At 44.6% G+C, this 23,444-nt stretch overlaps 1 protein-coding gene and 1 non-coding gene across 2 annotated transcripts in view; one reads left to right on the top strand and one right to left on the bottom strand.

Annotated features, from left to right (window-relative positions):
* LOC118310879 (receptor-type tyrosine-protein phosphatase N2-like) overlaps positions 1-8,057 on the top strand; it is a 134,802-nt gene extending 126,745 nt beyond the window's left edge. The window contains exons 21-23 of the mRNA XM_035634206.2: positions 199-263; positions 4,365-4,438; positions 4,856-8,057. Coding sequence (XP_035490099.1) covers positions 199-263; positions 4,365-4,438; positions 4,856-4,927 — 211 coding nt within the window. The 3' untranslated portion in view covers positions 4,928-8,057. The remainder of the gene's footprint in view (positions 1-198; positions 264-4,364; positions 4,439-4,855) is intronic.
* A 10,576-nt stretch (positions 8,058-18,633) lies between these two features.
* trnay-gua lies at positions 18,634-18,726 on the bottom strand. Its single transcript has 2 exons — positions 18,690-18,726; positions 18,634-18,669 (listed from the first exon to the last, which is right to left on the bottom strand). It is a non-coding gene; the product is annotated as a tRNA-Tyr (tRNA).
* Between the last annotated feature and the right edge of the window lie 4,718 nt (positions 18,727-23,444).

Below are 23,444 nucleotides of genomic sequence, written 5' to 3'. Positions count from 1 at the left end.
GAGGGGCCAGACCCCCCCTTGTGAGAGTACATAAACTAGCTAGCAGCTAACTAACGAGCTAGTATCATTTTTATAACTATATCGTCTATACTTTTTGAATCTGAAATGTTGAATGTTTGTCAGTGAATTTCTTTATTATCCAACGAGCAGTTCCATGTAAATCATAATTCTGTCTCTCTCTCTCTCTCTTCCCATCAGTGATGGAGCAGGACGGAGTGGGACCTACGTCCTGATCGACATGGTCCTCAACAAGATGGCTAAAGGTGGGTGACGGTGTTTATTCTAGTCCACTGTTATTTATGTAGGAGAGGCGTTACCGTGGCAACATGTCCTCCTCCTCCTGCCAATACTCATCAGTGTTTACAATACAAAGTTGGAGGACGACGTTTAAAAATAAAATATATTAATGATGCTTAATGAGAAAGTTAAAGTGATGAGCGAGGACCGATTCAGGACTTTCCGGTGACTCTCACTGTCTCTTGGGAGGAGAAAGCAACTCGATTACTGTGAACTCACATCTGTTCCATTAGCGCCACCGTTTCTGTCGCGTCACGCGCATAAATGTCGACCAAATGTGACGTGAGTGTCACAATGAGAGAAGAGAAAGAGGTGAAACTTTGTTCCCCGTACTTTGAAAGTATGACGAGCCGTTTTCCATCAGCAAAAAAAAACTTCCTTTTAAAGTCTCATCGGGAACTCACAGCCGGCAACGTTGTGAGTGCACGATAATTACTATAATTACAGTGTGATATAATAAACACAGTGTAGTAATTATGTGGTGGGCTGAAATATTTCACGGGGCTTTTTTGGCAGTTCACGACACGGGTGTCAAATGAGGTGCCACTTTCAGACGTTCTTGTCTGATTGCGTTCAATTATAAAGTGTGTGTATAAAGGAACAAGTGACTTTTAATTCCTCGGTTTATAGTGATTACATCATTTTAAAGCTTTGACACCGATGAACACTTGTCATTGCTGTGTAGAACAAGTTGTGGGGAAAAGATACTTAGAGTAGTGTGGAAGTAAAGACGTCAGGCTTCTGTTTGACGATTGGATGGAACGGCAGGAAGTAGGAAACCTTTTGCAGGAGCCCGGTGCGTTTCCAAATCAAGATCCAGGGGAAAACTTTGAAACCCCCAAAATAGTCCCTGCTATTTAGGGGGTACTTTTCATATAAATATATTGATATGAAAGTATAGGAACCTTCGGCGTATCGCAGCGCTGAAGCTGCCCGATTGGTCGAGTACTCCGGCCTTCTTCCTTGTCGTGCAAACACATCAGTTCACACAGATTGTACACGTGCGTGTGTGTGTGTGTGTGTGTGTGTGTGTGTGTGTGTGTGTGTGAAGTGTCCCATGGTGGTGGAGGTGGTGCTGCTGTAGCAGAACGAGCTCCTGGGTCTTTAATTCCAGATCAAAAGGGTCTGTGGGGCGTCGGGGGCCTTTTTCCCAGGCCGCCACACTGTGATCAGGGGCCACGGGGGCCTCCCGCCCCAACACCCTGGGGCCGGTGAGGAGGAGGAGGGGAAAGGGGGCGGGGCTGGGTGGAAGGACGAATCTCGCCCCCCCCCCCCCCCCCCCCCCCCCCAAAAAAATGACTCTGGGAAAAAGGAAAAGATTTCAACATAGTGTGTTGTTGTTGTTTTCTTTCATCATCTCATCCAGTTACTTCCAACGTGAATTCGTCTTGAGTTTTAGTTTTAATTTGCAGAGGCTCCTTCCTCCGTATTCAAGGGATATTTATTGTAAAAACGATGTGTATATCTTTAAAAAAAATCTCTATATATATAAATAACTACCAGCAATATGGCCATTAGCTTCTGAATTCGACACTTCTCACAATACAACGTCTGTTAGAAACACGTCTTTCAAACGAACAAAAAATGAAATGTACAACTTGTCCCGGGCAGACAGGTGAAGTCGTACATGACATCAGGTTGTCCGACATCTCGTCAGTGACCATCGAAACAAAAAAATGAAAAAAACGTTAAGCTTCAATTTGTCTTTTTTATTGTTGTTGTTGATATCACGTTGATTTTTACCTCAGTGAAATCTGATGGTTTCCTGTTCCTCCCCTCGCTCGACCCTCCCCCTTTTTTATTGTTATTATTTTTAACCCTCATTCGAAGCTAGAGGCCCCACGGTTTCGGTGGGCTTCCTCCATCCTGATCAAAGTCACTATCCGCCTCCTCCTCCTCTTCTTCGTCCTCCTTCTTCCCCCACCCCGCCCTCCTCCTCCTCCTCTTCTTCGTCCTCCCTCCTCCTCATCCATCCTCCCTCCTCCTCCTCCTCTTCTTCATCCTCCCTCCTCCCCCACCTCGCCCTCCTCCTTCTCTTCCTCCTCCTCTTCTTCATCCTCCCTCCTCCTCCTCCTCCTCCTCCTCTTCTTCATCCTCCCTCCTCCCCCTCCCCTTCTTCATCCTCCCTCTTCCCCCTCCTCCTCCTCTTCTTCATCCTCCCTCCTCCTCCTCCTCTTCCTCCTCTTCTTCATCCTCCCTCCCCCTCCTCCTCCTCTTCTTCATCCTCCCTCCTCCCCCTCCCCTTCTTCATCCTCCCTCTTCCCCCTCCTCCTCCTCTTCTTCATCCTCCCTCCTCCTCCCCCTCTTCTCCATCCTCCCTCCTCCCCCTCCTCCTCCTCTTCTTCATCCTCCCTCCTCCTCCTCCTCCTCTTCTCCATCCTCCCTCTTCCCCCTCCTCCTCCTCTTCATCCTCCCTCCTCCCCCTCCTCCTCCTCTTCTTCATCCTCCCTCGTCCTCCTCCTCCTCCTCCTCTTCTCCATCCTCACTCCTCCCCCTCCTCCTCCTCTTCTTCATACTCCCTCCTCCTCCTCCTCCTCCTCCTCCTCTTCTCCATCCTCCCTCCTCCCCCTCCTCCTCCTCTTCTTCATCCTCCCTCCTCCTCCTCCTCCTCCTCCTCTTCTCCATCCTCCCTCCTCCCCCTCCTCCTCCTCTTCTCCATCCTCCCTCCTCCCCCTCCTCCTCCTCTTCTTCATCCTCCCTCCTCCTCCTCATTTTCTCACAGCGAGCGAATTGTAAATTTGTCCAAAGAGAACAGTGGCGGTGTCGCAGGGTTGAGGAGGTATTGCCGTGGTTCTCACGTTTTCTTGTGTTTTTTTCCTTCTCTTTCTTTCACTTCTTCTTTTCCAAAAGGTTCGCCCCCCCTCCCCTCCTCACTGCACCACCTCCACCCACCTCCCACCTCCCACCTCCCCTCTCTTCATCTTAAGAACTGAATGAAACCCGTCGAGTGCCGGAGAGCTTTTCAGCATCCCTCTGTTTCTTTTTTGCTTTTCACCCCACCAAGTCCAGCTGCTGAAGCTCGGCTCTCGTTCTTTCGGGGGGGGGGGGGGGGGGGGGGGGGGGGGTGAGACCTCCTCAAGAGCCCTGTCTTTCTTCTTCTTTTCTTTTTTTTTTATCTCCCCACCCTCCTCAACCTCCACCCTGAAACGAGGGTCCTTGCAAAGGAGGGAATCTCAAAATGAGTCCGAGGTTTTTTTTACACCATCTTTCTACCATTTTTTCTTCTTCTTCAATGTCGTCCATTTGGAGGTTTATTAGAACCGGCACAATAGCCCCTCAGCTTATTACGACGCCTCCCTGAAAGAAAGAAAAAAAGAAGAAATAATAATAAAGCATTGAATAGTGTGTTGCGGCTTCTCGGGCGAGAAGGGGATCTTTTGTGTTGTTGAAAAAGACAAAAGCTCAGAAACCTGTTGAAACAGGAAGAGGCGCTGGTGTAAATGAGCAGTTCTCCCACCATTGATTTCCTTCTTCGTGCAGCCGATGAAAAGACGAGTGATTGCGCGTCGCCACGAGAAAGGAGTAAAGAGAGACTCCTTGTGAGGCGGAGTCGGGGAGAAAGACAATAAATCAAATGTTTTCTCTTCTGTTTCTTTTCTTCTTTTTGTGCATTAAATCGCTGCCTCATTCAACACAGTGTACTGAGTTTAGAAACATTGAAAAAGACCTTTGTCAAACGGAAAGTAATTCATTCACCTCGGACGCAGACGACTTTCTCTGTGTCATTACATATCGCAATGTGTAGTAATCTCAGCAGTGGTTGGCCAGAGGCAGATTGTGGGCGGGGCCGATGGAGCCCTGCTACAGGACGACGATCAGGAGTCTGACAACGGGGCGGCTCCACCCAGCTGTTTGTGGAGCCGCCCCTGTGTGTGTGTGTGTGTGTGTGTGTGTGTGTGTGTGTGTGTGTGTGTGTGTGTGCTAAGAGGATGACTGTAATCTCCTCTTGTTGTTCTAAAGGGAGTTGGTATATAACACCAGATTGACAGATGTTAGCTGCATAATCCGAGCGTGGCTTTGAGCGCTGTCCAATATCATTTGAACGTGTGTGTGTGTGTGTGTGACAGGTGCCAAGGAGATTGATATCGCAGCGACTCTGGAGCACCTGCGGGACCAGAGGTCGGGAATGGTTCAGACGAAGGTACACACACACACACACACACACACACACACCTGAATCCTGTCTGTGGATGTGGAAGAGTTAAGATTTTGGACGCTACGGCCGCAAAAACAAAAAGTTTATTTAACATTTGAAAAGATCCCGCTGGCTAATTGTTTACAAACAGAGCAAACATATGCAGCTACGAGATGAATATGTTGTATAGTCAGAAAAGATAAACTTGATATATCTATGTGCTATTTGCAGTTTTTTGGATCACCACAAGCTGTTTTTCTGTGAAATACCCCCAAAAAGTTTTTAATATTCCTGAAAATATTCCTCGAACCAAGTGTTGAACAAAAGTTTGACTTCATAGGACGTAACCATCCGGAGCTGATATTCCAAGTTGTGGCTCCGATGTGTGTTTCAATACCTTTCTCTGTTTTTCTCTCACTACAGGATCAGTTTGAGTTTGCGCTGACGGCCGTTGCGGAGGAGGTGAACGCCATCTTGAAAGCTCTTCCACAGTAGACGTCCTCCAGTCCTCTCCATCCTCTCCTCCGCCTGTCCTAACTGAAAGACGCTCCCTGTTATTGGCTCTCTTTCGTTTCCTCCTTCATTTGTTCCACCTTCATTTTATAATTTTCAAATCCCGTCCTCTCTCCTCTCATACTTCTGTCATTTTTGTTCTCCCCCTGTTTTGTTTCTCCCCTTGTCTTCCTCCGTTCATCCCTTCTTTCCCGGCGGTCAATCCTCTGCTTCTCATCACTGTCTTGTGACTTGTGTCGCCCTCTCTTTCATCCCCTCTCCCATTTCCTGTTGTCTTCTCCTGTCCACGTCCTCCTCCCACCTCTTCTCATCTCCTCCTGTGCATAGATAGACCTTCCTTCTATTGTAACGATCCATGCCACCAGTTTTCTAAAGTGACATTCCACTGCATTTTGACTCATTCCGATTGATCGGGTAAAAAAAGAAAAGAAGAAAAAAAGTCTCTGTGTTCCGTTAAGAGTATATTTATGATAGTTTCTGATTATTAGATGAGCGTTGACCCTGACGGCCGTCAGTTGGGTAAATCAAAGTCGTCATAGATGATATAGACATAGATAAAAACAAATTTATGTAATTGTAAATTGAATCTATATTTTTCCCCAAATCACATTCAGTATCGGTCTTTGCCAAAGCTTAAGTGTTTCACCAAACTGACGCCACTGTTTGGTCTTAAATTTGAGTGAGTGTACGCTGATGATCGTCCTGTTTATGTCACAAAATCGCATTTGTGTCTTATTTTTTAGTGCCATGCTTATTGTTTTGGGATAAGTTTTCAAGCCGAATGCAAGTGTGGGTCAGTAAGATAGATATGAGACAAAACACGCTTATTTTTCGTAGGAGTAAGTGGTGAAACATTATAAATATGAGAAAATCAACAAGATGCTAATATTGGAAATGAGATGAAATGACAGGATTTGATTTTTGGGGTATTTTTTCGATGTGTAATGTTTATCTCCTGCAGTAGTAGTAGCAATATTGTGTTCCTTCAACATTGAATCGTTATCTCGCGTGGACAAACCAGCACTGTGGCTTGTCAGTGAAGTAACACTAATGTCTGCCTTAATAAAAAAAAACACAATATATGAACCGGCAAATGTGTTTATCCACCTGGAAACGAGGTGCTAGTGTGTGTAATCCTTCGTTTTAAATTATTAACCTGCGGAATTAAAGGTTCGCTGCGACGGGTTTGAAACAAAAATCCATCTGACAAACACTGAGGAACAATCTCACATACTGCCATGCTAATGGGGAAGCAGGAAGTTACCTCTACAATGGTTGGACAGCCGTGATATCGATCCTATCTTTATATGAACCTCTGCAAACCGAACCAAAAGCCCATTATGAAATAAAAGTGCTGGAACTTTTCAAGATAAAAGAGGATAGTTCTGCTCCTGAATAGCAGTTTCCTCTATGTAGCATTAATGGATGACGAGTACATGAGCTGTAGCGGAACCTGTTTTCCATCTTGAAATTGTTCTGTTGTACACGAAAGGAGCAAAGGCTGTATTTTAATTATATATCAGAAAAGCCACAGGTTTCCTTTCACTTCTGTATAATATTTTTTTAAACAACTATTAGCAGACTACTTACTGTTAAAAAAATAAAATAATCCAGAGCAGCCTTTTCTTATCTGGTCTTCACTTTAAACCACTTAACTGCGCAAAAATAAGTGAACTTGAAGAAAACACTTTAAGGTGCAGTTACTCCCTGTCTCTTGCTATTGCTGCATTTATGTATTTGGTTTATTTAAGATTCAAGCTGCACAATTAGCCAAATAGTCACATGACTCACCAGGTAGCCTGTTCATTGGACAGTGCTGGAAACCTGTCGAATACGAGCGTTAGACTTGTTTCTTTTCTTCTTTTATTTCGTTTAGTTCATTGATTCCATATAAAGATTGATGATATTTCTCCCACTGTACAAAAATGAAGCATATCTTTCTGCCATCTTGGCATCATTCGGAGCCAGAATACTGATCGTAGACAATCAATCTTGAGTAAGTAAATCAGCTGTCGATCGTGATGTTTCACCCCATTTTTAAAGCATCAAATAATAATTAAAACCAAAACTCATCAGAGACGTCAATGTTACAAGAACTCCCAAAAACGACAGAGACCATCTTTGGTAAAATAAATTATATTTGACGTCTACTTTGACTTTGTCCAAGAAGAGGGGGAGGGGTTTATGACCTATACTACAGCCAGCCACCAGGGGGCGATCCAGATGTTTTGGCTTCACTTTTGTGGAAGCCATCTTTGTATACAGTCAGTGGTTCATGTAAAAAACAATATAACAAACGCTGCCACCATGCTTGTGGTGAATGTATCATCAACGTACTTTTACTGCTTTTAATTGGCCAACAGTAAATGAACAGTTTAAAATATTTTATCCGTCAAAGTCTAGTTTTCTTAGTCCTCTCTTATTCCAATAATACGACTTGCCTACATTATGCTACTAGTGCATGGCTGTATTTATCCGTGAAGTCGACGACGTTAGCACAACTCAACCTGCAGCAAACGGTTCATCTCTTTACTTTCAAGCCGTTTAAAGCACGAGGACCTTGAAAGTGCAAAAAGCCAAGGATTGTTTTTCATCTGTGAAACTGTGCCGATCGTGGTTGACGCGAGCTGACAGGTGTTTGCGGTATCGGTATATGATGCAACACTGCAGCAAGCCGGTGTCACGTCGTCGGACTCGACTCCCATTTTTCACCGCCGAATTGAAACGCGCTGCTCCAAGTGCTCCCCATCAAAGTGTCGTTTGATGTAGAATTGGAATATTTCTTTTTCTGCCTGTTTGAAAAGATTCTGCCTTGTACGGTATGTCATGAAAATGTGTAAATGAGGGAAAGTGCATCGAAGGAATGGAAATGATCACATTCTACGGGTCATTTCTTAGCGTGAGTCAAAGCGAAACTTGTTTTCATGGGCATTTCTTTGTTTTTCCTTATTTTGCAGTGATGGTGGTTTAGTCGGCACATTTGCCTATTCCTCTTTCACCGAGTATCAATAGATGGCTGGTCTCTTGCATTAACGATCTGTACAAAAACCGACAGATATTTTGTTCTTTGTTCTAAACAAATTGTGAATAAAGTGTCATTGTGGTATTGTAATGGAATCCTGATTCGTGAGGGTTTTTAAAAAAAATTTTACCAGTCGTGACTTCCGGGCTGGTGTTGTCTCCACTACAACCACAGTTGGCCTGGGACCCAGTTCAAATTTCCTGGGAGCTCATTTAATTTGGCTCGACCAGAAAACGATCTGGATCACCCTCCGTTGGAAAATGATTTCCCACCGACAGAAATGTTGCCGGTCCAATCACAACCGATTATCTGATAATGGACGGGGTCCAGCTAGCTAGTTAGCTAGCTTTACTTTCAAAGTCAAGTAGCCGGGATAACTAGCTACTGATAGCTAGGTCTGTCCAATCGGGGCCGGAGGCATTTTGGTCTCCGTCCTTTGGTAACGCCTCTTGGAAATCGAAAAATGAACTCGGAGGTCCCAGACTAATACGCATTTGAGATTTAGTCTGGCCACGCCAGGCTTCTACCACAGACAGTTTTCAGTACTTTAGCAGGTGTTCAAGGTGTCCGTTATTAATTCTTAAGGTTGTAACCACACAGTCATTTCCTCGTCTATAAAAAACACTTTATCTTTACATTTTAGCGCTTATTGCCAGAGCGTTTGTGCAGCCCTATAAAGAAAATTGTAAATAGTCATTATTCTCAGTTATCGCCGTGTCATTTGCCACAGCTGCTGAAGCAGAACAATCACACGCACAGACAGACAGACGTGCATTAGCAAAAATGAAGTTTTCAGGAGCGACGAGACACACTTCCCTTTGACACGTAGGCACATTTTGAAATTGCACAACGGGGATTTTAACAGGTTTTTAAGAGCCGGCGAGGTCCTGACACTCATCCAGCAAGTACGCGAGTGATAGCGGACTTCGATCACAAGTGGAGCTGGAAAGAAAAACAACATAATTGCCTCGACACTTTTTCCTCCACCCTATTATGCACCCAGACTCACAGCGGTCTGCTCTATTGTACAACTAAACCAGACGCCCGAGCGATGCGGTCACGAGGGGCCATAGTGGGCCATCGGGCCCCGCGTTGCTTCGAGTCAAAAAAATTGGCCAGTTGTGATCCCGGCAGCTAATGAGTTTCGGCAGCAGCCGCGTCTGTGTCGCGTCACAGTTCAAAACCACCCACCGCTATTTGTAAAACCACAGAATAGCTGTTCGCTGTGTCGTCGGTCCGACCTGCTAATGGGCCGTCATTATTCTCGCTGCGAGCAGACGAAAAGAAGAAGACCTTAACCCTCAATGCAATTCACAGATGGATGCGGTTGGAGGGTTTTTTTTTCGAAACGAGGCGTCGGCAGTGAAATGTTTGGCCCCCGTCTGTGCCTGGGTCGGCGGGGAGCGTATATGCGACCGCAGGTGGAGATTCGGTGACTGTTCAGTGATCAATAAAAGAAAAACATCGTCTGTGACAAGTCGCACATTCCCTTTTTTTTTTTTCATATCACGAGAGGTTTTCAACTGATTATTTATCTGAGGTTCATGGATGTGCGCACATAAAAATACAACTCGTAAAAAACACAGCGGCAAAATGCTTCCTGCACCAACGGGGCCGCTGTCGCTGAGCCGTCGGGGGCCGAGGGACTTGCTTCAACGTCGCGCAGACCCGGCGGCTCCATTCTGACGACGTCAACACGAGGTCTGAGGCGCAAGGACGAGTGTCCCGATCCTTCTTTTGCAGTTTAACAGTGGAACAAAAGGTGTCGGCGCCAGACGCACGGTTCAGAAGGGTTGGACTAATCATGGTTGGAAGGTCGAGAGTATGATTAAACCTGTCGCTTCTCTGTGACGCAGGTTGTGGAATCAAAGACGGACGACGCGTCTCCATTTTCCTCCCATTGTACAAAAAAAATGAAGCTAAGACGTGTCCGATACGGCCGCCGCCATCTTGCACTGAAACCCAAATTCCCATGTGGCAAACCGGGAGCTCACGAGTTCCATTTATGCTCCAGTAATATTTCCGCGCCGTCATTGCCGAAGAACATTTTCGCAGATCCCACATGAAACACTTTATTCTTCCATTCACCGGGGAAGAAAACATTTGATGAAGTCCAAAACTTTACCGAAGATGCCAGTAAGTGAATCGAGAATTCACAGCATTTGATTGTTAATAATATTAAATTGTAAAGTAATTAAGATAAAACACTTTGCCCGCCCAGTCCCTGGAGTCGGGACGTCGTTCCACTGGTGTGAAATCGTTCAGGGATGAAGGGCGAGCGAGGGCAGTTGGAACGGCCCGAGTCCAATTCTCGGTGATATTTACAACTCAATTAAGGATCGTGCAGCGTCCAGGGGCATTTGTACGGCCGCCGCGATTTGCAAGATCATCCCTCCGGCGGAAACCTTTTCAGAACGAGGCTTGAAGGGAAATTATCAAAATGAATGAAAATAAAGAACATTCTTTAATTCAAACCGCCCCTCTGATCTTTCCTCATTACTGCCTCGTCCAATTGGATTACTAAATGTCCTCGGCTGCGACTCGCCCCGGTCCCGTCGCGGAGACACTTCTGGTATTTAGTTGATCATTTTCACCCGGTGTGGCGCGTGCGGTGACCCCAATATCGCCCGCAGCCACTCATCATTAGCGCCTTCATAAGCGCGCGTGCGGCGGCTAACCCTCACGGGGAATTCAACCATTTGCATAGAAAAATTGCTTCCCCCCCCCAGTGCGACGAGTGAGTGACTGTTTTGCATGATTACAAATGATGTGCGGCTGCCGGGGCCAGACTGCCGCGTGGACGTGGGAGAGAACGGCACTGTGATGGATATGATGCGTGTCGTCGGACATGAAGCACGATCACAGGCGGGAAAAGGCTGGAGACTGACACAAGGCGAGGTTGATGCATTATTTTTCTTTTTTTTACAAGTATATCAATTCGTCTTGTTTTTCTTAAACATGTCACAACCCAGTGTTTGTGTCTGTGTGATACATTCATTACAAGGTGTGTTGTGACAAATAATTAAGAAAAAAAAACAATTTTGCCTTGTAAAAAGATTGAAAATAAAAGATCTTCTCCTCAATATTATCTTCCAGTGTCTTAAAAGGTTCAATAACATATCAAAAAAACACTATAACTCCCGATAAACACCAGTATATGTGTGTTACAATAATCATTTTTAAAAAATTGGTTAAAAATCACTTTTAGCTTGTAAAATTTAAATGTAAAAACTTATTGTATTAAAGGAGAAATATTTTCTCCTTAATTTTATGTCGCAGTGTCTTAAAACATTGCGTTTTGTATCATGATATATATAAATAACATATCAATGAATGACTGACACCCAAAGGTTCAAATTTAAATATTTTCTTCTTAAATTTGTGTTTTTTTGTACTGTACCAAACATATTTTCTTGTATATTAAAACTTTAACTTATAACGAATACTTCAAATCAGTGGGGAAATGCGCGTATCTTCCGAGTGGCGTGGATGCCAGTCACCTCTATGCATTGAGTGCTTGTAGGAAACAGTTAGCCTAGCTTAGCATGAATACAAGAGGTGTTGGGGGTTTAAGCAGCCTGCGGTAGAGATATATTTATCAACTTCTTGCTACTTAGCATAAAAGAACCAGAGAATGCTACGGCTAACACGTTAGCACGTAGCTATCGACGCATCCAGCAGGCCAAGAGCCACATTAGCCCCAAGTTCATGCTAGTTTATTCTACTTTAACGTGTTTTTATTTTCTCTTTTTAATTCTTAATTATTATATTTAAATGTGATTTTAATGAGTTCTCTGCCACTTTTCCTTTAATGTTTCATGTGGCGCCGGGCAGCTCGTGTCCCTGAAGCACCTTCCTGAATTTCACAAACCGACGTTTGAGAAACTTCTTAACGCGAAGTTCGTTACGAAGCTGCGGCGCCACGTGTCTCAGTTGTGAGCCAGATCGGGGGCGTCCGAGCGAAAGCGCCTGCTCGTGCGTCTCCGTTTGTCCGACGGGCGCGACTTCGACAGGAATTTGTTTTGTTGCTCACATCTGAGAGAAAAGAGACAGGCGTCTTCAGGGAAAAGACATTCTGTCTGGACATTCTGTCTGGTGTTGTTATGAAGCAGCTCCGGAGACAGACCCCCCCCCCCCCGAGATTGAACCAGAAACTGTGAGCGAAGAAAACCAACGAACGACCTCGTCCCTATCGCGTCGTCCGCCTCGGACGGGCCTGGTTAGCGTGCCGACTTGGCAACCTCAGCGCGTCGTTGCCTCTCGCAGCCATTTTCCCTTTCCCGTCGCGTGTCGAGACGGACGCGTCGACCAGCTCATCCAATGTCACACTCGGAACTTCTACCGTCGATTGCCATTTCCCGGCCAACTTCCTCCTCTATCCGTCTCGCTCCGGTGGCCTCGACGGCGGCGGTGGTGCAGGAGGAGGAGGAGGAGGAGGAGGAAGAGTGCTGAGCTGAGCCGGGGAATGATGATGAAGAAGAAGAAGAAGAAGAAGTGATAACAGAGCCGCAGATAAAAAATCGGACGGAGGAAACACACGACGAGCAGAGGCGTGTTCAGACGGATGAGTTCAAGAGCTATTTGAGCCTGTCACACTTGACTTGTCACAGATCGGGTGCACACACGCACACGCACACGCACGCGCACACACACACACGCACACACACGCACACGCACGACGCAGCACCGTGCACAGACCTAATTCTCACAAGTGTACACAGTAGCTGACATACTCCCCGCTGTGGCAATCATGCACTGACACACACTTGTTTCCCATTTGTGACTCTCTATGACTTTATCACTTTCACACACACACACACACACACACACACACACGCCCGCACAAACGCACACACACACACGTGTCCGTGACAGCGGCAGCAGGTATTTTGGACGTGCAGACTTGAGTAATTTTCAAAGATAAGAGCTGTGACAGAGCGGCTCCTTCGCCATCTGGGTGGCGTGTGTGTGTGTGTGTGTGTGTGTGTGTGTGTGTGTGTGTGTGTGTGTGTGTGTGTGTGAGAGAGAGAGAGAGAGAGTCTTCAAAAATGTCATCCAACATCACAGAGGACGGACAGGTGAGCTGCAGGTAAAAAGACCTTTGTGCAACGTCTCCTTTAGAGTTCTTCTTTTTTTTTTTGGACAGAATTAATTTGGCCTCGACCATTCAGGCCCCGGTTCATTATGGCAGTTTTTTTCGAGACTAATTAAGTTCCACGATAACAACTCGCCCGCCTGTGCGTCGTCAGCATTCTCCTCTGCGATCAGAAAAGTACCGCTCGTGAGATTTTGCCAAGCAACATGACGTGTGAGGGCAAGCTGCATTGTGCCACCGTGTGGTTCCACTCGGCGACCAGCGGTGGTCGCGGTCGCACGCCCGGTTTCTCACATGCAGATAAGGGAGCAGCTCATTAGATCATTAGATCATTAGATCATTAGATCATTAGATCATTAGATCACCATCCCCGCGAGCGATCGGTACAGAGAGGGGAGTCACAGATCAGAGGTCAGTGCGTCGTGTCCATATTCCCGGTGATGCCGGGACTCGGAGGTTAGTGGGACCCGTGTAGTCGACCGAGTTCAAGTGGTGCAGTGAAATTCTTTTTCAACTAGCACAGGCCAAGCTAAGTTGTGGCTAAACTGGATGCAATGAGTGAAAAGCATCAGAGGTTTAAGGGCCGGATTGAGGCGGAAAAAATAAAAGTGAGACTTAAGTTGTAAATTTACAAGAATAAAGTCGTAATATTTTGAGAATAAAGTTGTAAATTTACAAGAATAAAGTCGTAACTTTTTGAGAATAAAGTCGTAATTTTACAAGAATAAAGTCGTAATATTTTGGGAATAAAGTCATAATATTTTGAGAATAAAGTTATGAATTTACAAGAATAAAGTCGTAATATTTTGGGAATAAATTCGTTATTTTACTTGATTTTACTAGAAATATTGTGTTACGGAAATAAACAGCAACCCAGGAAACAGGCGTTCTTACAGGAACCCTAATGTCATGTCATCACTGTTTAACGTTCATTATTCCGAGTCTGAATTATGACCTTTTTTTTCTTGTAACAGTACGACTGTGAAGTCTGTGGAGAGGGCGCGATTACACTACACACGAGGTTGATGTCATTACAGTGCAGGACATTGCAACGACTTTATTCTCACAGATGTACGACTTTATCCTCAAAGTCTCTGAATGTGGCTCAACATACCCCAATCAGGCAACGTTAACTTTTTGATACTGTGATAAAGTAATTTTGTAATAATTTCTTCAAGATGAATCTGTTGATCTAAATGAGATGAAGATCGTGATCGGCTGCAGAAGTTCATGCATTACAACTTCATAGTGACGTCGTGATGACATCTTTGCTGCCACATAATTTTTCTACCTGTGTGAGAAATGGGGCTGAAATACCAACGTTTTCTTCCACTACTAATACACATTAACCCCAATTTCAGTGTAATTTCTTAGTTTTCCTTAATTGCTTTGAACTGAATTGAATTTTTGGGGTGTTTCCTCCTCTTCTGAAACCAAACCTTTCGCGAAGGACGACTGCGGACAGAGTCGGGGTGTTCCAGTGTCTTTGTGGGGGGGTAGGAAGGAGCAGTTCCTTTCAGCTGCCGAAGGAAACACAGACTCGGAGGGTTGTTGGGGGAAAAACACGTCTGCAGGTTTGAAAAGCAGACAGGAACAGTCAGGTGCTCTGGGAGCAGGACGTTGTCCCGTGGGGAGGTGACCTGCGACCCTCGTGAGGGGGAGGGACAAGTCCGACAGGTGTTGCACAGGAGGAAATGTAATCAAGCGGAGCAGGCGATACTGTGTCAGTGTTTACTGAGGATGATAATCTCTGTAAACACGGACGGCTCCTTTAATTTGCCAAAGGCTAAACTGCTGCTCATAACGACGAGTTTAATTGCAGAGCAAACGTGTTAATATCCACCTCCCGCTGTCATATTGATCCCATCCAAAATGAATATTATAATTGTATAATCTGCTTTGGCAGTAAAGTCTTAATTAATTATGTTCATGCCGTAAAAAGCAAATTTAAATTAGTGACAAAACGATGGAGACGGATTCACCGAGGCGGCGTCGGGAAAAACGATGGAGTGATAGAGAGACAGACAGAGTGACGGGGGGACGGGGGGGAGCTCCGGTCATCGGCAATTCCAGATTCACTCCTCCGTGAGGGAGCCGACCATCCATTATGCATCGCTTGTCTCCTAGCAACAGACGGGTACCCATAGCAACTGGATCTTAGCAACAGCAACAAACTGCCACCTCCTCGTCTGCGGGGCCAATGGAGGAGCACTGTGCCTGACGCAGTGCCGCCAATCAGGGGGGAGCGGAGCGAGTGTGTTTCCCCTCGCACAGCTGATTGGGCACGCACACGCACGCACACACACACGCACACACACGCACACACACACGCACACACACGCACACACACACATACAAACAGGACAAACACTTAGGCACTCAATGAGCAAAAGTTAGAAAATGCACATGCACTCTGAAAGCATCCTCCCTCTCTCTCACACACACACACACACACACACACACACACACACACACACACACAATAGCACATGTAGGACACAGACTCACAAATCCCGGTTCCTCTGTTGGCGTTTTCTTTTCCCTTTATTTCTTTTGGCCACCATCTTCTTACACCATGTTCATCATTATGAGGAAATGCAGGGTTCCCCCAAATTACAAATGACACACATACTGACTAGTTGTTTGGTTTTTCAAGTGTGTCTCTGTGAGAGAGAGAGTTCTGCTTTGAATCCAATGTATGGGATTTGAACCTGTGGTGCTCGCAGCATTAAAACATTACCTTCAATGTCCATATACCTTTCGTTTTTATGGACTGTTTCTTCAGCCGAGAGCTTTTTTCCAAGCCCTGAAAGTTGAATATGAAATTACATTCACCTCCAGTTTGTGGTGGGATGGAGGCAGGAATCTCACACACTGACACCTTGAAGCTGAAGTATCTCTATGGTGAGTTATGATTAAAGCCCCAGTGAGTCATTTTTGGAATTTTCTGGCGGCATCTGGTGGTAAAGTTGCAAACCGCAACCAACTGAGCGACCGACAGGGGACAATCTATGGGCAATATATTAAATTTCTGTGAATAAGTTATTCTTAATTTTACACGCTGTAGCCTTAAAAGAAAAAGAAATAGCTTTTTGTTATCGCGGTGAACAAACGCTTTAACATATTTGGCGGACAGTGGATAAGACAGGACACATTAACTATTAAGATAATTAATTTATGATAAGATATGTTGTCGGTGGTGATTTTCATTTCGATTTTATCAGTCAAAATAAAGTTGTGGAGAAAAAAAAATATTGATTTCAATCTTTGTTAATTCATTTTTTTTATTCACTGTTAGGTCTCGACCTCACAATGTTAAGGACCTTGAGATAACATATGTTGTGATTTGGCGCTTTACAAATTGAATTGAAAAAATTAATGAATCTATAAAGTTCTCAAGTTTGACAATGTAACACATAATTAAAATCACTGCTCAGCACTTTCTAAACTATGCCGTTGTGTTTTAAAAGTTTTGAAGTCATTGCAGACTGCCCATTGACTTCCTTCACCGTAAAAATGTAGTTTCAAGAATCTTTATTTCCTTTTTTTTCAAGTATTTCATGTTGTGCTTTCATTTCAGTGAAGCCGATGAAAAGTTTTGAATAACCTTTTCATCTTTTTTGAGTTAACGTGATAAAATCGGCAGCGTCTCGCGGTTTTAAATGGCTTCACCCGCTATCTGTTCTCTCCCTCTCTCTCGGCTGAAGCTAATATCACCCCCTCCGCACTGAGGAGACTCGATGCAGCCCTCCGGGCAACAAACAGAAAGAGGGAAAGAGAAAGAGAGAGAGAGAGAGAAAAAAGCTCCATCTTTAACTTTAAATGAGCTGTAATGGCGTCTGGGGCCCTTTTCCCCCGGATCCAATACGACCTCGCATCCAGCCGGCGCTCGGCGGCTTTTCAATTCCCGGGGCCAAAGGTGTGAGTTTTTATCTGGAGATTCATTCCCTTGGGCTTAAATAGAGGAATGAAAAGTGAGGTTTAAGTCACCTGCCTTTTGTACGAGCTCGACGCAGCTCATTCTTCATTCACTGCCGGGCAATCTTCAGACCGAGAGAGGAGGAGGAGGAGGAGGAGGGGGAGGAGGAAGGGTGCTCTTAAGTCAAAATGGCTTCCCCGTTGTCGGGATAATCGAGCAGAGGTTGTTTGTGATGTGAGTTACCAACTTGATGTGATGTGTCACGAAATTTAAAGCCCCAAGTGTGTGATTTTTTTGTAATTTTCTGGCGGCATCTGGTGGTAAAGTTGTAAACCTCAACCAACCGAGCGACCGACAGGGGACACTTTATTCCACTAATTCCATTTCTGGTTCCCCGTCAGCGTATGAAATTCAACATGACCGTAACGTATTCTGAACCGTTTAGTTGCAACAACCGTATTCAGGTCGGGTCCACCTCATGGAACTATATTTAACTCATTCACAGTGGATTATACATATATGAACACATAGCTACGGACAATAGTTTAAATTTCTGTGAATAAGTTCTTCTAAATATTACACACTGTAGCTTTAAAGGGAATCCCCTAATGCCCTCTTGGATTGATGTCTGGGTTTGGAATTATTACAAACACAAAAGAACAGAAAATATTCAGCAAATCATCTTGATAATAATCTGTTGGGGGGAGAAGGACAGAGCTGATAGTTGCTATATCTTGACGTTATATATAGTCTATCATTTGTAAAACTCGTAATAGATAATCGACAAATTGATCATTAATGAACAGAATCGTTTACTGGCAGAATCTGTTTGCAAGTGAGAAAGTATTCATATACACTTGAAAAACTAAAAGTTGTTGTGGGTTAAACCAAAAGCGTCTTTCAGCCTCTTTGTCTGGGCTATTTATAAAGAAATTGGTCTGCAGCCGTATATCCGCTCGTCTGTGTGTGTGTGTGTGGGCAGACGCCATTAAAATGTGTGACGAGTAGAAAAAGCTCCGGTCTGACAGATGAAGATCAGAAGGCAGCGACTCCCGCGACAGGTGATCTCTACAGTGCATCTGTGGAGAAAGAGAAGAAAAGAAAAAGTCATCAGTGTGGGGGCTACATGAAGGTGAGTGAATCACCCGTGGCACTTTAAATAAGTAATTAAAGGGAACTCGCTGTTGACATGACATGCAATCATCCAGGATCACATTTGGACTCTTGGAGAAATTTTATATTTAAACCTTTTTTCTCTCACCGAGGTTATTTTCGAATCTGAATTGCAAATCTCCTCGGGTCACCGACGGACGGATGCCTGCGTTTGCCTGGATGTCATTTTTAGGAGGTGAAACAAATTTCAGTGTAATGAAAGCCCGTCTGGACCAGATGATAGGTGAAGGAAAACACAGAGTCCCTTTGATGGTGAATTCCTCTCCCGCGTTTTATACATAAGAACAGGTTCTATTTGTTTCTGTGTCGGCCGAATCTAAGTGACGACAAAAACACATCTGACAAGGACCAATGTTGAAATGCTCAAAAGAAATCCCCCAAAAACGCCATACGAGAACAATGGCTTGGTGAGGTATAGGCGGCGTAATGGCATCAAGAAAGATTTGTTCTCTGTAAGAGGAGCACCTTCAAAATGCTCCTCCTTCGAGCCGGAATTGAACCAGCGACCTAAGGATGTCAGCAATGTTCTGCTCTCCTACAGTCCTCCGCTCTACCAACTGAGCTATCGAAGGGGTACAATTGGGAAATTCGCTGTATAAAAAAAATATTACATGTAAGCCATGAAAAACTGATGTAGAAAGTCCAAACAAAGGTGGCAAAAACATTTCTGATTGTAAGAGTGATTTCAATGACCCTATGGTAAAGCTTGCTGGATGCCACACGAGAACATTGGCCTGGTAAGATCATCGACAACGGTTTGCTGGACACATGTTCTCTGTAAGAGAAGCAACTTCAAAATCCTCCTCCTTCGAGCCGGAATTGCCCAGCGACCTAAGGATGTCAACAACTTTTTGGACTTTCTACATCAGTTTTTTCTTGGCTTCCATGATATTTTCTTTATACAGTGATATATCTACCTGCACCATATCATACACTGTACCCTTCGAGATATCGAAGGGTACAGTGTATGTAGTCTTCACTGTATAAGAAAATATATCATGGAAGCCAAGAAAAAACTGATGTAGAAAGTCCAAAAAAGAAGCTGCCAATAACATTCGTGATTGGAACAGTGACACTGTGGGAATGCTTTCTGGAGGCCATACGAGAACATTGGTTTGGCGAGGTAGAGGCAAAGCAAGGGCATCTTGGACACATGTTCTCTGTCATAGCATCACCTTCAAAATCCTCTTCCTTCGAGCCGGAATTGAACCAGCGACCTTCTACAGTCCTCCGCTCTACCAACTGAGCCATCGAAGGATATGGTGCAGGTACATATCACCGTATAAAGAAAATATCATGGAAGCCAAGAAAAAACTGATGTAGAAAGACCAAAGAGTTAGCTGCCAATTACATTCCTGATTGGAACAGGGACGCTATTGGAATGCTTGCCGGATGCCATACGAGATCGTTGCCTTGGTGAGGTAGAGGCAACCTATGGGCATCAACAAGGGTTTGTTAAAGCAATACCTTTAAAATTCTCCGCCTTCGGGCCAGAATTGAACCAGCGACCTAAGGATGTCAACAACATTCTGCTCTCCTACAGTCCTCCGCTCTACCAACTGAGATATCAAAGGGTACAGTGTATGTAGTATTCACTGTATAAGAAAATATTACATGGAAGCCAAGAAAAAACTGATGTAGAAAGTCCAAAAAAGAAGCTTCCCTCTCCTATCTCTTCACTGCCTCATGGCTTCCTTCTTTCCTTCGCGGCCTCGCTCCGCCTTTCCTCACCCTTCTGCCCCGCATGTCCTTAACTTCCCCCTTTTCACTCCCGCTCTCCCCGCTCTCCTTTATTCAGTTCAATTTCTATTCAGTTCCCTTTATTGGCATGAATGTTGGATGGGCAGCACTTGAGGGGGGGTTGACAAATAATACAGAATCTCTACAACAGACCAATCAATGGTTTGCCATCCATCTTCCTCCCCTTTTGCCCCCCCCCACACACACACACACTGTCAAACACACACACTGTACCTCCGAGCTCTCCAAGGATTTTTTTCTCCATCACTGCTCAGATTAATCAGCAGCTTCCTGCCAGTGTCTGACAGTTTTCCTCTGGTTGGCCGGCCTCCAAAACAGGCAGTGTTTGACACCAGCTCACTGACCTGTCTATATAGCTCTCTCTGTCTGTCTCTCTGTCTGTCTGACTCTCTCTCTCTCTCTGTGTGTGTGTGTGTGTGTCTGTGTGAACATCTGCCTGTTTGCTTTGTCCCAATTGGCCATACAACGTCATTGCACTTCTTTTGTCTTTGCTTGCATTGCACTGTACATCCGAGCGTGGCCGGGTGGAGACAGGATGCTCGTCTAACATACTTAGTTTGATTTTTCATTGCAAAGCCGAGTATTTTGTGGTGCCGGTGAACGCCCCCCAAAATTACACACTGGGGCTTTAAACGGTGGGGTCACCTAAATGACAATCTAAATCAATCAATCAATCGACCTTTAGCGATAAAGCCGATTTCAAACCAATCAAATGCAAATCCAAGTGCTTTACAGGTGATAACATAGGATGTTAAAAGTGAATTAAACAGTCTTGAAAAGCACTATATGAAAACTTTTTGGCAGGTAATAGTGGCGGGTCAACAGGGGCCCAACAAACTTTTGCCCCAAGGCCCCTGAGTTGGTTGATCTGGCCGTGGCGGCGCCACAGTTGCTGTTGCAAATTATTCACGTTATGTGTAAAAAAAAATCGAACGTTACCTTTTGGAAACTATTGAAAGTGCACAATGTGCCATGTGCCATGATAACGAGCCATCATAGTACAAAGTTAAATTATTGTTTAATAATTATTGTGCTATAATTAAAATCTGGATTTAATTTTAACAGGTGGATTAAGAAGGGAATGTATAAAAATAAAGAGGGAACCATAACTTGGCCTTTATCGTATGAAATGTGCTCTTATTGCTCTCATAACCACCACAGTGAGGAACACTGACAGGACTTTTCAGATAACAATTTTCTTCCCATCATTAATTCATATAATATTGTATTTTGGACTGAAGCCCTTCGTCTGTCACGTGGGCTTTATAAAAAAAGAAGAAGATGATATCAAGTTAATAAAAATATTAAACTCATATGAAAACATGGCGTCATCGCAGCTCCGGTCTGCGGTGAGAAATGGGGCAATATGTTACTACACAGTTCCACAATTCATAATTCAAAAGGCTGCGTAATTAACTTTCTCCTCCGAAGCCTTAATGTGATACCAAATTAAATAAGTGGGAAGAAGGGGAGGGAGGGAGGGAGCGAGGGAGGGAGATGGAGGAGATGGAGGAGATATAGGGGACGGGGGGATCTGGGAAATTTAAATTTAGAGGACGAGGGAGTCGGAGAACAGAACAGAAACATGTATCTTCAAAGATTCAAGTGACGACTTTGTCACGGAACAAAATCACCTTTAGATTTTTCGAATCAACTGTGTCTTAAAGCCCCAGTGTGTAATTTTCTGGCGGCATCTGGTGGTAAGAAGTTGCAAACTGAAACCGACTGAGCGACCGACAGGGGACACTTTATGGCGGCGCACCGCCAATTCCATTTCTGGTCGACCGTTTAGTTCAACAACCTTATTCAACACGACGTAGCCAACATGGCGACTCACACGGAGGTCGGGTCCACCTCATGGAACTATATTTAACTATGAACACATAGTTATGGACGGTATATTCAATTTCTTTGAATAAGTTCTTCTGAATATCACAGAAGTTTAAAATTTCAGTTCAGAGTTTTTGCTCATCCTGCCGACAAGGCGCTCTCTGGTTCAGACCACACACCGACCGCCCGTGGTCCGCGCGGCCCCACATTCAATTTGTACACGTTATTATAAAGACGCGTGCAACTTAAATATAAGTACGGATTTGTGGTGAGATCAGACTCCCACATTTACTCTCTACTTACTGTTCCTGACCCCCCTTCCCTCGCTCTCTCTCTCTCCTCCCCCCCAGTCATTTACATTTATATTGAATTAGAAGCCGTGGTGGAGAGCGAGTGGAGGCAGCCGAGACTGATCATAATGGGAGATTACGGGCCGACTGCACCGCCATTATGTCGCGTAATTACAAAGAGAGAGAGAGAGCGAGAGAGAGGGGACGGGGCCCTCGGACGCCCAGATGTCAGGATCTATTTCATTTAGGGGGAAATAACGTCCCTCCGCTTTCGACGCCACCTTTTTTTTTCTACCTGTAAATATTATAGAGACCCCGTTTTCACGGGTCAGGATTTATTGGAGACAGATTTATCAAAACAAGGCATGTGTAGATCTGGGTCGAATCATTAGTGCGTCTTTGTCCCTTTGACTTCTGTCTATGTTGTAACATACACATGTCATTTCACCATTTTTTTTCCACGACAGAAAACAATGAATTTAACAGATTTAGAAACAATCCTCTTTTCCTCTTTTTAAGGGGAAAAATTTAGTCCATGGATTGAGACGGACAAGAGGCTTAGGACCAGAGGGTTTCAGGAAGGATTTTCAAACACAATTCTATAACTTGCAGTGGGCGACTGGAGGGAGGTGAGAAGGCGAGTAATGTGTTCCATCTTTTGGAGACAGGATGAAGAATATGAACACAAAGGGGTCGCAGTAATCAGTCCGGGAGGATGTGAAGGCACGGACGACACAGTTCCAGGTCAAAGACTCAAATAAATAAATATATATGTATATATATATATAGAGCATGTAATTTTAAAAGGTAAACAGGTCGGCTTTTTATCTCTTGAATGATTGCTGGTTACTTTACATCCTGACCGTATATAGCCAGTTTGCTAAGCTAACGCTAGCTGCTAACCAAGTTGTAATGTTGCGATATTATCATCGACACTCTGAATCTGGAAGAAGCGACGCGTGACAACGGGTGTTTGCACGTGAACGCCGACGTGTGTCCTGACACAATAACGTTCAGCTGCAAACAACCGTTTTACTAAATTGTGAGAGATGTGCAGTTAGCGAAGCTAGCGTAGCTTTGCTGACGTTGGTTAACGTGGATGTGCGACAGCTGAACTGGAACCACAACACGGACGTTTAGGGACATTTCGACTTTATTGTCTGGCCCTAATACTCCTCCGTAGGAGGCAACATGAAGCGTCATGATGAAGCTTTAACATTTGGGGCTGCTCAGCCTTGAATCTAAAGTTTAAAGTGAAATTGACTGTTGTAGTGTTTTGTCTTTGGCCTCTCATGATTTTATCACAAAGCTTTGGATGCCCGTGGTGCAAACCTCCCTTCAAAAAAAGTTTCCTTGATGACTTGAGATCGCCTACATGGAGGTCAGAGGTCAGGATCAGACACATGAGC

Source organism: Scophthalmus maximus, chromosome 5 (genome assembly GCF_022379125.1).
Source record: "Scophthalmus maximus strain ysfricsl-2021 chromosome 5, ASM2237912v1, whole genome shotgun sequence".
In the NCBI taxonomy this organism is placed as follows: Eukaryota; Metazoa; Chordata; class Actinopteri; order Pleuronectiformes; family Scophthalmidae; genus Scophthalmus; species Scophthalmus maximus.
This window is presented reverse-complemented; position numbering and strand designations above follow the sequence as displayed.